The sequence below is a fragment of the Oncorhynchus keta genome, chromosome 28 (assembly GCF_023373465.1).
Source record: "Oncorhynchus keta strain PuntledgeMale-10-30-2019 chromosome 28, Oket_V2, whole genome shotgun sequence".
Taxonomy (NCBI): Eukaryota; Metazoa; Chordata; class Actinopteri; order Salmoniformes; family Salmonidae; genus Oncorhynchus; species Oncorhynchus keta.
The window spans coordinates 7,363,475-7,375,577 of NC_068448.1; the positions used below are offsets into that span (position 1 = coordinate 7,363,475).

At 41.5% G+C, this 12,103-nt stretch overlaps 2 protein-coding genes across 4 annotated transcripts; both read right to left on the bottom strand.

Annotated features, from left to right (window-relative positions):
* Window positions 1–532: 532 nt before the first annotated feature.
* Window positions 533–6,867, bottom strand: LOC118360643 (emerin-like). Its single transcript, XM_035739901.2, has 6 exons — window positions 6,561–6,867; window positions 6,208–6,309; window positions 5,976–6,010; window positions 5,724–5,806; window positions 5,557–5,613; window positions 533–3,123 (listed from the first exon to the last, which is right to left on the bottom strand). Exons 1-6 carry the CDS (start codon window positions 6,640–6,642, stop codon window positions 2,901–2,903), a joined length of 582 nt encoding a protein of 193 aa, XP_035595794.1. The 5' UTR covers window positions 6,643–6,867; the 3' UTR covers window positions 533–2,900.
* Window positions 6,868–8,084: 1,217 nt separating this feature from the next.
* Window positions 8,085–11,686, bottom strand: LOC118360638 (FK506-binding protein 5-like). Of its 3 annotated transcripts, XM_035739893.2 has the most exons (6): window positions 11,618–11,686; window positions 11,208–11,432; window positions 9,074–11,087; window positions 8,846–8,918; window positions 8,518–8,613; window positions 8,085–8,431 (listed from the first exon to the last, which is right to left on the bottom strand). In XM_035739893.2, exons 2-6 carry the CDS (start codon window positions 11,248–11,250, stop codon window positions 8,330–8,332), a joined length of 2,328 nt encoding a protein of 775 aa, XP_035595786.2. In that variant the 5' UTR covers window positions 11,251–11,432; window positions 11,618–11,686; the 3' UTR covers window positions 8,085–8,329. The 3 variants fall into 3 exon arrangements, with proteins under 3 accessions (XP_035595786.2, XP_035595788.2, XP_035595787.2); XM_035739895.2 differs by lacking the exon at window positions 11,208–11,432 and having other exon boundaries at window positions 11,618–11,679; XM_035739894.2 differs by lacking the exon at window positions 11,618–11,686 and having other exon boundaries at window positions 8,846–8,915; window positions 11,208–11,609.
* Window positions 11,687–12,103: the final 417 nt, after the last annotated feature.

Genomic DNA, 12,103 nt, shown 5'->3' on the forward strand with positions numbered 1-12,103 from the left:
CTGATGTCCATCTCTAGTAGACTGACTAGCTGATGTCCATCTCCACTAGAGACTGACTAGTTGATTTCCACAAGACTGACTAGCTGATGTCCATCTCCACTAGAGACTGACTAGCTGATGTCCATCTCTAGTAGACTGACTAGCTGATGTCCATCTCCACTAGAGACTGACTAGTTGATTTCCACAAGACTGACTAGCTGATGTCCATCTCCACTAGAGACTGACTAGCTGATGTCCATCTCTAGTAGACTAGCTGATGTCCATCTCCACTAGAGACTGACTAGCTGATGTCCATCTCTAGTAGACTGACTAGCCGATGTCCATCTTCAGTAGATAAAGTTTGCCCTTTAGTATCTAGTATCTATGGGTGTCAGGGTTTTATATTTCACTCAGTTACCACATTCGCCGCTATCACTAAGTTCTGTTCACCGTATGTTGCTGGGAATAAATAAAAAATATTTATATTCTGTGATCACATTTTATTCTCTTACTAACCTGTATTCAATCATTTTAAAGAAAGAAATGACAGAAATTCTGTTTGATACAGAAACATTTATTTTAAAGTTGGGAGATTCATAGGAATGACTCAAAATGGCTGGATAGAAAATATGTGAACAGTTACTGTCTCGCTGAAAAGTATTTACTTGTAGACTGCATCCTATTTATTCCCACTACAAAAGTAGTGCACTACATAGGGAATAGGGTGCCGTATGGGACACGGCCTGTGCTCAATAAACATTCTTGTGTGACCAAAGTGATCTCTGATAAAAAACAGACAAGTGTATGGTAACATCAAAGTGAGTATTACAAATGATACTGCAGGTGTAGAAACATGTACTCGTGACGTCACCATAAGACAATTAACAGAACCACCTCCCACACTGAACATTTGAATGACAATACACCTGTCACAGCAATTGCATTTGTATAATAGTCCGAATGGAACCATTAACAGGTCAAAATGCTAAGGCACTTCATTTTCAACTTTAATGCCATTTAGAACCTTGGAATTTAGAACTTTAATGCCATTTAGAAACTCGGAATTTAGAACTTTAATGTCATTTAAAACAACCAAAAATAACAATTGATTTTCATGTTCATGAAGAAAGCTTAACTTGTGTTTTTGATTCAATTAGACCATGCCCATTTCAAGCTTATCTTCCAAATAAATACAGTTTTTCACAATAGTTAGCCAAGAGTCATTGTTGCTGATGTGTAGTATAACCCCCCCAGGATGCAGAGAGAATATGAGGATACTGCGTATGGCTGACTAAGCCAGACTATACAACTAGATAGCACATTGTGTCAGGACATTTACACAAATAGCCATTACCAAATCATAATACACTACATGACCAAAAGTATGTGGACACCTGTTTGTCGGACATCTCTTTCCAATATCACGGATATTAATATGGAGTTGGTCCTCCCTTTGCTGCTATAACAGCCTCCACTCTTCTGGGAAGGCTTTCCACAAGATGTTGGAACATTACTGCAGGGACTTGCTTCCATTCAGCCACAAGGATTAGTGAGGTTGGGCGATTAGGCCTTGCTCGCAGTCGGCCTTATCCCAAAGGTGTTCGATGTGGTTGAGGTCAGGGCTCTGTGTAGGCCAGTCAAGTTCTTCCACACCGATGTCGACAAACCATTTCTGTATGGACCTCGCTTGGTGCACAGGGGCATTGTCATGTTGAAACAGGTAAGGGCCTTCCCCAAACTGTTGCCACAAAGTTGGAAACACAGAATGATCTAGAATATCATTGTATGCTGTAGCGTTAAGATTTCCCCTCACTGGAATTAAGGGGACTAGAACCATGAAAAACAGCCCCTGACAATTATTCCTCATCCACCAAACTTTACAGTTGGCACTATGCATTGGGGCAGGTAGCGATCTGGCACCCGCCAAACCCAGATGGTGAAGTGTGATTCATCACTTCAGAGAACTGATTTCCACTGCTTCAGTCCAATGGCCGTGAGCTTTATACTTGTGTGCGGCTGCTCGGCCATGGAAACCAATTTCATGAAGCTCCTGACGAACATGTCTTGTGCTGATGTTGCTTCCAGAGGCAGTTTGGAACTCGAATAGTGAGTGTTGCAACCGAGGACAGACGATTTTTACACTCTAGGCGCTTCAGCACTCAGGTCCCGTTCTGTGAACTTGTGTAGCCTAACACTTTCTGGCTGAGGCGCTGTTGCTCCTAGACGTTTCCACTTCACAATAACAGCACTTATAGTTAACTGGGGCAGCACTAACAGGGCAAAAATTTGAGGAACTGATGTTGAAAGTGGCCATTCTACTGTTTGTCTATGGAGATTGCATGGCGGTGTGCTCAATTTTATACCCATCAGCAACAAATACAACAATTTGAAGAGGTGACCACATACCTTTGTGTATATAGTGTATTTCTGATTTGATACTATATATATATGTGGTAGATGTATTTACTATGAGCTGTGGACACTACATTTTTTGGGAGATGATGAAGATAGTGATGACACTTTCTCACAGTACTATTACCCTTAGTAGAAGCGTCCTATTTTGGTAACATAGTTGTATGATAACAGAATACTATACATCATCTAGTAACTAAATACAAGTCTGGACGGGAGGAAATGTTCTGGCTTTCCTTTGGCAGAATCCAATGTCAAGTCACCTTTTTATATAAACCACAAGCACAAAGAATGACGACAGGCATTGGATTTCCATAATTCATCTGTCAAAATATGAACACTGGGACGTATTCATTCACACCGTAGCAAAACGTTTTAAAAACGTCCAACAGAAAATTTGTGATTTTATTATTGGACGAGTTATTTTTTTTTGTTTTACTTCCATTTTGGACTGTTTTCTTTAAAATGTTCTGTCTAATGAACTTATCCCATATTTTGTAAAAATGTGATCATTGGATTCTGTTAAAGGGGCTACTCTCTACGGACTCCATGTTGATAAATATGAAGTAGAGGAACCCGGCTACGATCAGGAAGACCAGAAACTGGATCCAGAGAGGGACCAGTCTCCCAGAACTCTCTTTTTTTTCCTCCTTTACAACGACACCTCCAGACTTCACCACAGGCGTTGGTTTGGAGTAGGATGAGTATGATGGTGTGTTGTAGACATGGGGCCTGAAAAGGGGGGGGGGGTTAGTCTCACATGACTATATTCAGGTATGTGATCAGAACATAGAAAAGCAGGCTCTTAGCTAGGGTCAGTTTCCATATACACTGAGTATACCAAACATTATGAACAACTTCCTAATATTAGGTTGTACCCCTCCCTTCAGAACAGCCTTAATTCGTCGGGGACATGGACTCTACAAGGTGTCAAAAGCTTTCCACCGGGATGCTGGTCCATGTTGACTGCAGTGGAGGCTGCTGAGGGGAGGACGGCTCATAATAATGTCTGGAACGGCGCGAATGACATCAGACGCATGGAAACCATGTGTTTGATGTATTTGATATCATTCCACTTATTCTGCTCCAGCCATTACCGCGAGCCCGTCCTCCCCGATTAAGGTGTGGTTGACTGCAATGCTTCCTCACAGTTGTGTCAAGTTGGCTGGATGTCCTTTGGGTTGGTGGACCATTCTTGACACACACAGGAAACCGTTGAGTGTGGAATAACAACCACAGCGTTGCAGTCCTGATAAACCGGTGCATTTGGCATCTACTACCAAAACACGTTCAAGGCCACTTTAATCTTTTGTCTTGACCATTCACCCTCTGAATGATACACAATCCATGTCTCATTTAATCTCAATGCTTCAAAATACTTCTTTAACCCGTCTCCTCCCCTTCATCTACACTGATTGGAGTGGATTTAACAGGGGACATCAATAAAGGATGATAAGACTGACTAGGTGAACGCTGTCATGGAAAGAGTGTTCTTAATGTTTTACAGAACCTTCTAGAAAGTATTCACACCCCTTGACTTTCCCCACATGTTGTTGTGTTACAGCCTGAATTTAAAATGGATTCCATTGAGATGTGTCATTGGCCTACACACAATACCACATGTGAGGGTGGAATATGTTTTTTTATATATTCTTTTTACAAATAATAAAAGGAAAAGCTGAAATATCTTCAGTCAATAAGTATTCAAGCCTAAATCAGTTCAGGAGTAAAAATGGGCTTAACAAGTCACATAAGCTGCATGGACTTACTATGTGCAGTAATTGTTGAACATGATTTTTGAATGACTACCTCATCTCTGTACCCCACACATAAGTGTAAGGTCCCTCATTCGAGAAGTGAATTTCAAAACACAGATTCAACCACAAAGACCAGGGAGGTTTTCCAATGCCTCACAGAGAAGGACACCTATTGCTAGATGGGTACATTTTTTTTTTTTTAAAGCAGACATTGAATACCCCCTTTGAGCATGGTGAAGTTATTTATTACACTTTGGATGTTGTATCAATACACCCAGTCACTAATAAGATACAGGCATCCTTCCTAACTCAGTTGCCGGAGAGGAAGGAAACCGCAAAGGGATTTAACCATGAGACCAATGGTGACTTTAAAACAGAGTTTAATGGCTGTGATAGGAGAAAACTGAGGATAGATCAACAATACTAACCTAATTCACTGTGAAAAGAAGGAAGCCTATACAGAATAGAAAACTTTCCATAACACATTGAGTACCATTCTCCATATTTTCAAGCATAGTGGTGGCTGCATCATATTATAGGTATGGTTGTAATCGTTAAGGATGGGGGAGTTTTTTACACTTTTATAAAAATGTTTACTGAATGGCGCTAAGTACAGGCAAAACTAGAGGAAAACCTGGTTTCAGTTTGCTATCCACTGGGAGACTAATTCACCTTTTAGCAAGACAACCTGAATCAAGGCTAAATCTACACTGGCGTTGCTTACCAAGAAGAAAGTGAATATTCCTGAGTGGCCAAGTTACAGTTTTGACTTAAATCTGCTTAAAATCTATGGCAAGACTTAAATGGTTGCCGAGCAATGATCAACAACTCATTTGACAGAGCTTAAAGAATTTTGAAAAGAATAATGGGAAAACATTGTACAATCAAGGTGTGCAAAGAGCTTAAGACTTACCCAGAAAGACTCACAGCTGTAATCGCTGCCACAGGTGATTCTAACATGTTTTGACTCAGGGGTGTGAATACTTATGTAAAATTAGATTTCTGTATTTAATTTAATACATATGCAAAAAATGGCTCAAAATGTGTTTACACTTTGTCATTATGGGGTATTGTGTGTAGATGGGTGAGTAAAAAAAAAATATATTTAATCCATTTTGAATTCCGGCTGAATTCAACAATGTGGAATAAGTCGAGGGGTATGAATACCTTCTGAAGGCACGGAATATGAATGGAGGATAAATGTCAGAACAGTAGGAATCACATCCCTGAACATTAGCATAGTTTTAGTATCTGTTTGTCAAGTATTGCCAACTCATATGGTTCTTGTCGGCATGACAACGACCATAGGACTTGGCAAGACAGCATAAAAAAAACAGATCTGGGACCAAGCTAATGAAAACATTATTATACATAAACAATTTGAAATCTTTCAAAACAAGAGACTCACTCATCAACGTATTGCCTTCCACTGCTGTACTCTGGTCTTGATCTCGAATAGAGTTTTCTGCAAAGGAGAGAGAAACAAGGGGATTCGTTTTTATTGGTCCACTTTAAAATCAACTGACCATTAAGAAAAAAACACTGGATAACAAAAAAATCTGTAAACAAACGTACTCATCCACAAAGTCCATCTCACTGTACTCTGGTCTTGACCTCATGTAGGGTTTTCCATCTCCAGAAGGCCCTTCGCTTATAACCTGCAAATATGAGAAACAGAAGAATATTGATGGTAAGACGGTTTGATTTTCCAGCTATAATTATGTGTTTATTTTTCAATTAACTAGGCAAGTCAGTTAAGAACAAATTCATATTTACAATGTAGAAGCAACTGTGAACAAATGAATCAACCCAAGGTTGGATACTTACTGGTGTCCGATAGGTAACGTAAGTGACTTCTTCCTCTGAAATGAAGAAAGAAAAACTGTCTCTGTGCCCTTGAGCAAGGCACTTAACCCTCATTGCTCCTGTAAGTCACTGGATAAAAGCCTCTGCTAAACGACAAAAAATATATATATTTCCTGATTTCCACTTAGCTCAGTCTAAAGATAGTATATGTATGCATAATGTAGCATTGTGTTATCATGCCTGTAGAACTTACGCTCTTCTCTGTAGAAGGTTTTGTCTGAGGATGGTTTTGTGACTTTCTTGTCTTTGGCCATGGCCTCTTTTAGCTTCTTTTCATATAGGGGTCTTGTAGTGTCTCCAAAAATGCAGAAATGTTAAGACGTGGCTCAGTAATGCAATGAAACCATTGCTACATGACTATTATAATACCCTCAATACATTTGAGACTGTCTGGTCATAAACATAACGTTAGTCTATTTATTAGGCAGGCCTACTCAGTAGGCTAGGAATTATTAGCTACAGTAGCTAGCTAAAACATTATTCAGCTATGGGCTGGGTAAGCTTAGCTAGCTATCGTTAACGTTAAAAAATGAAAGCATGACTTACCAACGATAGGCCCGTGCTTAATTCCATACTCGTCCAACAGTTCCCTGATTTCTTGGTCAGACTTACTTTTCAGTGTGGCCATACTGTTGCCTATATATTTTGCTCTTTGATTGCAACGGAAAATTACTCGTGTTGACTGGCTACATTAACTACAGTTTAATTTGCAAAAATCAACAATGTTCTGGCACCACCCACTTCCACACATTGCTACCATAGAAATATTATGAATAGAACGGAGTTGGACCCTCTAACCACAAAGTTTCTAAAAACCCAGAGGGGTAACATCGCGAGACTTCCGGGGAACGCTTATGAACATGGAAACAAACAGTTTTTCATTTTCGTCAAACAAGATTTTAATCGAAGGAGTGCATTTGAATTGACGGTTGGCACATGCGCAGTTCGGTGCGAGACGACCGTTTGACCCGACGACGTGTTTCTAACGCATGAGATTAGCTAGCTAACATCGGTTACAAGTGTCATCGGGGATTTATATTTGGATAAGATAAGAATGTAAATCTATTTTTTTAAGAAATAGAAAAAATCTATTTGGATAAGCAGTTTTGGCCCCTCTTCATACTGTACTGTCTTTGGTACTACCCTGTCAGTTTGACTGGTACACTCGCAATGGCTGCCTGTTATTGTGATGCGATAATTTCCATGGTAATGTAGAGTTGTTCATTTACATTATATTACCTGATGTGGCTCGTGCAATAGAATGTACGTATTGTAATGTCAATTGAGTTGGATCAACAAATCCACAGCATAAGTAAGCATTTCACTGTTAGTCTACACCTGTTGTTTACAAAGCATGTGACAAATAAAATGAATGTGATTTATATTGATGGGTGCACTTCCTGCTTTGCCCCTATGGGTGGGTACACTTCCTGCTTTGCCCCTATGGGTGGGTACACTTCCTGCTTTGCCCCTATGGGTGGGTACACTTCCTGCTTTGCCCCTATGGGTGGGTACACTTCCTGCTTTGCCCCTATGGGTGGGTACACTTCCTGCTTTGCCCCTATGTGTGGGTACACTTCCTGCTTTGCCCCTATGGGTGGGTACACTTCCTGCTTTGCCCCTATGGGTGGGTACACTTCCTGCTTTGCCCCTATGGGTGGGTACACTTCCTGCTTTGCCCCTATGGGTGGGTACACTTCCTGCTTTGCCCCTATGGGTGGGTACACTTCCTGCTTTGCCCCTATGGGTGGGTACACTTCCTGCTTTGCCCCTATGGGTGGGTACACTTCCTGCTTTGCCCCTATGACCACCAGTCCGATCATTATACCGTCATTGACTTGAATGGCGGATGTCCGTTTGATTCATTCTATTTATATGATTGTTACAACGTTGTTTCAGGTTCCTCTTTAAAAAAAATAATTCACCCGTGACAGCAGCTTCTGAGGTATATCTTACACTCTGGCAAGAGTCACATAGTACCAGAGAATTTAGACAATAAGGCTTATATTTGTGTGGAAAAGCCAAGCTTTCTGTATCTGTGATGTAAAACAATATATAAAATGCTGAACCTTAAAGTTAAATGGGAATATAAATAGACCCCGTTTTATTATCCATCAAAACAGATGAAGACATGTTACAGATGAAGACATTATGAAAATAAAAGTGACAGAAACTACAGTATAAGGAGAGAGTATTTTCCTGACAAGTAAGCATTTTCTACTTAGCTGCTGCTACTTTATTATCTCATTATTTTCAGGCATAGGCATATTGACAATACAGTACAGTCGTTTGCAAAAAACTGTATTTGGTCCAGATCACCAGTCCAAGTCCTTTAGGTCTGTTGTCCACCAGAATGTCAAAAGTCCAATCAATGTCAAAAGGGCCATCTTCAGCAGGAACTTCAGCACCCTCAGACACTACACAAACACAGTGTGTCAGAGGAATCCCATCAATTTCATGAAGCCCTTTTTGTTTTACAGAAAGTTGTGGGGTAAAGACTTACCCAGTCTCTCTTGCTGTGTGTCCGAGGTATTTTGCTGAGATCTTTTAGTTCTCCTTGTGGCTTCTGGCTCTCCTGAGTCTCAGGCTCACGCTGCTCCTGAAATAGACACACTGCATTGTCATGTGCTGCTGGTGGCTAAGAGAGAGAGAGCAAGAGAGAGAGAGCAAAGAGAGAGAGAGAGAGAGAGAGAAAGAGGGAGAGAGAAAGAGGGAGAGAATGAGGGAGAGAAAGAGAGAGAGAGAGAGAGAGAGAGAGAGAGAGAGAGAGAGAGAGAGAAAGAGGGAGAGAATGAGAGAGAGAGAGAGAGAGAGAGAGAGAGAGCTCTCACTTCAAGCCTTGCTGTAGAATCCAGGTCCTCATCGCTGTCAGATGCGCTGTCGACCAAATCCCCGTCACTGCTGCTAAGAACGTAGTAGACAGACAGTAATATAGGACATTATTTCACTTATCTATCTACCACAGTGACAGTACAAATGACATGTCTTGTGCAAGTAGAAATAAGCATTTCCTGGTTGGCGGGTGTCTTGAGTAATTTTATGTAGGCAATTTCTCTTACCTGTCTGTATATTCAATGACTTGAGGCAGGGGATCCATGCAGAACTGAACTCTAGGCTTCCTCCTTGATAAAGCACCTTCTGTTTCCATGGCCTCCTTCTCCTCTTCGTCATTATAAAACTTGTAGAATGCCTCGATTCTCACTCTCTCTTGTTTCCAACTCCTCTCCTCCTCTTCTTCATCATCTGCAAATTGTTCCTCGCCGACTGTGATTCCACTCCCCTCGTACTTGTAATCTAGAATGAAACCACTCCTGTCCACGTTATTATCCCCCGTGTCCCAGTTTATATTGGTGTGAAGGTGGTTCTCCAACTTTCCTTCGAGCTCCGGCGGGATTTCTCGAAGATACTCCTCTTTACCCCAAATCCAAGTCTCCCCTTTGTCCTTTCTTAGTTCAGTCTCCAACGTACAAAATTCTCCCGGAAAATTATCCTCAGAGTCAGATGATGACATGTTGCCTGTACTCCTCTTACCCCTGTTACACCTGGTTACGTCTGCTGTACTGAGTCCAGCCTCACTGTGAAGGGTAAAAGTGGGGGCATCAGAGATGGTGTCTGAAAGATGCAGGTCGGCAACACTCTGCTTGGAGATGTTCTCCTCTCCACCCTCCCAGTCAGGTAGAGGTAAAACATCAGATCTGCAGTCTCTCTGAGGAAGAGCCTGGTATCTTGGCAGGGCTGGGTGTTCTTCATTATCCTTCTCATCCTCACTGGAACTATCACTGGAGCTATCAGTGGAGCTATCACTGGAACTATCACTGGAGCTATCAGCTTCAAGATTGTCTTCAATAATCTTGCTCATGCTAATGTCAATATTGATATTACACATTGCACAATCTGCAAAATCTTGTTTGCCTTCTATGCTCAGAGAGATAGCAGGTCTCACATCAACCTTTTCATCTTCCTCTCCCTGTACATGGCTATCCTTCTGCTCGGTTATCTCTCTCTCTGGGTCGACATTCTCGTCTATCTTTAAATGACCCTCAGAGGGACTAGACAGTGTGCTCCCATTTTTGTTTCGCTCTCTCCCTTTCCCTCCATCCTTGTCGTATTCACTTGGAAAGAAGTCAGAGGGGTAATCTGCAAAGCTTTCACCCGCCTCTTGGTGGTCATCCCCTAGGAAGTCCTTAATTTTCGCCTCAAGTGGGTGTTCCACAAAGGTATTGACCATAATAGATTGCAGATTCTGTGTTGCTGCGGGATCAGGACAATAGGAAACAATCTCTGGAGCTCCAGGTTCATCTTGCTCTTCTTCCTCTTCATTCTCCTGGGGAAAATGTGGGAAGAGTAAGTTCACTCCTTTCTGTCCCTCTTCTATCTGGTTTTCAGTGATAGAGCTTGTCAGGACCTCCAGGTCTGAATCAGATGATTTCTCCTGGTTTTCTTCAGCTGCCAGTCTCTCCTCTTCTTCAATCCCTTCACTTATATCTGCTGTGATCTCCATGGTGTCATCTTCAGTAACACCCTCAAAACAACTCACATCACTGTTCTCGAAAGTACCTTGCTCTATGTTTCTGATGTTAGGGTTTTCCCTATCCTCTTGGGCAAAAGATTGTCCTGTAGTTACGATATTTTCTATATTCTCTTCGTCGTAGTGAACAACCACAGACCTACCCCCTGGGGAGCCAATGTTCTCTATTCCTGTGTCCTCTTCTTCTCCTGAGGTGATCTCCTCTTCATCTTCCTCCTCCTCTTCCTTGCGCTCCTCTTCCTCCTCCTTGCCCTCCTCTTCCTTGCCCTCCTCTTCCTCCTCCTTGCCCTCCTCCCACTTCTCCTCATCATCAATATGTTGTGTATCCTCTTCAGTCAAACTCACATCATATGTCTTCACTGAGATAGGGTCAGGTACAGGTCCAGTTTCTCCACCAGGCTCTTCCTCTTCCTGTCCTTCATCCACATCTTCCTCTTCCTCTCTCAGCACTGGTAATCTTCCAGAGGACATTTCTGTCTTGGCTTCGTCAAAATCAAGAGGCTCAAAGTCAAACCCTCCTTCAGGGAAAGATGGGAGGGATGTGTCTGCAACAACAACATCAACATGGCGAATAATGACAGAAAACCCAAGCAACTGTCAGGAAGTGATTGTACTAAATGTCAGTGAAGTTGCAGTGCTCTAACTTCAACCTGCATAATGCTTACCTGAAAATGCATCCGTTAACAAATCAGCAAAGTTCTGTTCCATCTTCTCTAGGTAATAGGTCAAGTCAAACTATATGTCATAAGATTTCTGTGCCTTTTAAGTTAGTCAATTTACCAAGAGACACGTTTCGACAACATTTGAAAGCATCTTTTACAACAAAATTCTTCTGATTTCTGACAGGAAGTGTGTTAGGTTTCTCGTCTGTTATTGCTTCAACGAGCTTCCTGTCAGAATAGGGGATGCAGAAATATATCAAAACACATCGACAAGTAGTGATAGTCAGGACAAAGAGAACAACAACTTAATAAAAAAAAAATATGCAAATTGAAATGTCACAAAACCCAAGTCTGTTAAAGGCTTTGGTTGTTCATAAATAAAGTCACATATAGGAAGATGTTGATGTACTCACCGTAGATTTAGCACATAAGCCGTGCTGTGGTTTTACTTTCTGATGTCTAACACAAGACCCAGCCCTCCCTCCCTCAGAGATGTAGGCTACCACTTCCACCCTGCCTGTGTCTGGCTCTATCAAATTAAGAATCGTCTGTATAGGGCAGGCCCCTAATTTATACTGAACAAAAATATAAATGCAACATGTCATGTGTTGATCCCATGTTTCATGAGCTTAAATAAAACATCCCAGAAATGTTCCACGCGTACAAAAAAGCTTATTTCTCTCAAATTTTGTGCACAAATTTGTTTACATCACTGTTAGTGAGCATTTCTCCTTTACCAAAAATAATCTATGCACCTGACAGCATGATCATTACACAGGTGCACCTTGTGTTGGGGACAATAAAAGGCCACTCTAAAAATGTGCAGTTTTGTCACACAACACAATGTCAAAGATGTCTCAAGTTTTAAGGAAGTGTGCAATTGCCATGCTGACTGTAGG

Bases quoted from the DNA above. Each gene is read 5' to 3' on its own strand.
- LOC118360643 (XM_035739901.2), bottom strand. From the start codon at position 6,642: ATGGCCACACTGAAAAGTAAGTCTGACCAAGAAATCAGGGAACTGTTG. The intron at 6,011-6,207 runs GTAAGTTCTACA...TCTTCATTTCAG, and splicing joins AACCTTCTACAGAGAAGAGC to AGGAAGAAGTCACTTACGTT. The intron at 5,614-5,723 runs GTACGTTTGTTT...TCTCCTTTGCAG, and splicing joins GAGATGGACTTTGTGGATGA to AAAACTCTATTCGAGATCAA.
- LOC118360638 (XM_035739893.2), bottom strand. From the start codon at position 11,250: ATGGAACAGAACTTTGCTGATTTGTTAACGGATGCATTTTCAG. The intron at 11,088-11,207 runs GTAAGCATTATG...TTGTTGTTGCAG, and splicing joins GTTAACGGATGCATTTTCAG to ACACATCCCTCCCATCTTTC. The intron at 8,432-8,517 runs GTAAGTCTTTAC...GTGTTTGTGTAG, and splicing joins CACACAGCAAGAGAGACTGG to TGTCTGAGGGTGCTGAAGTT.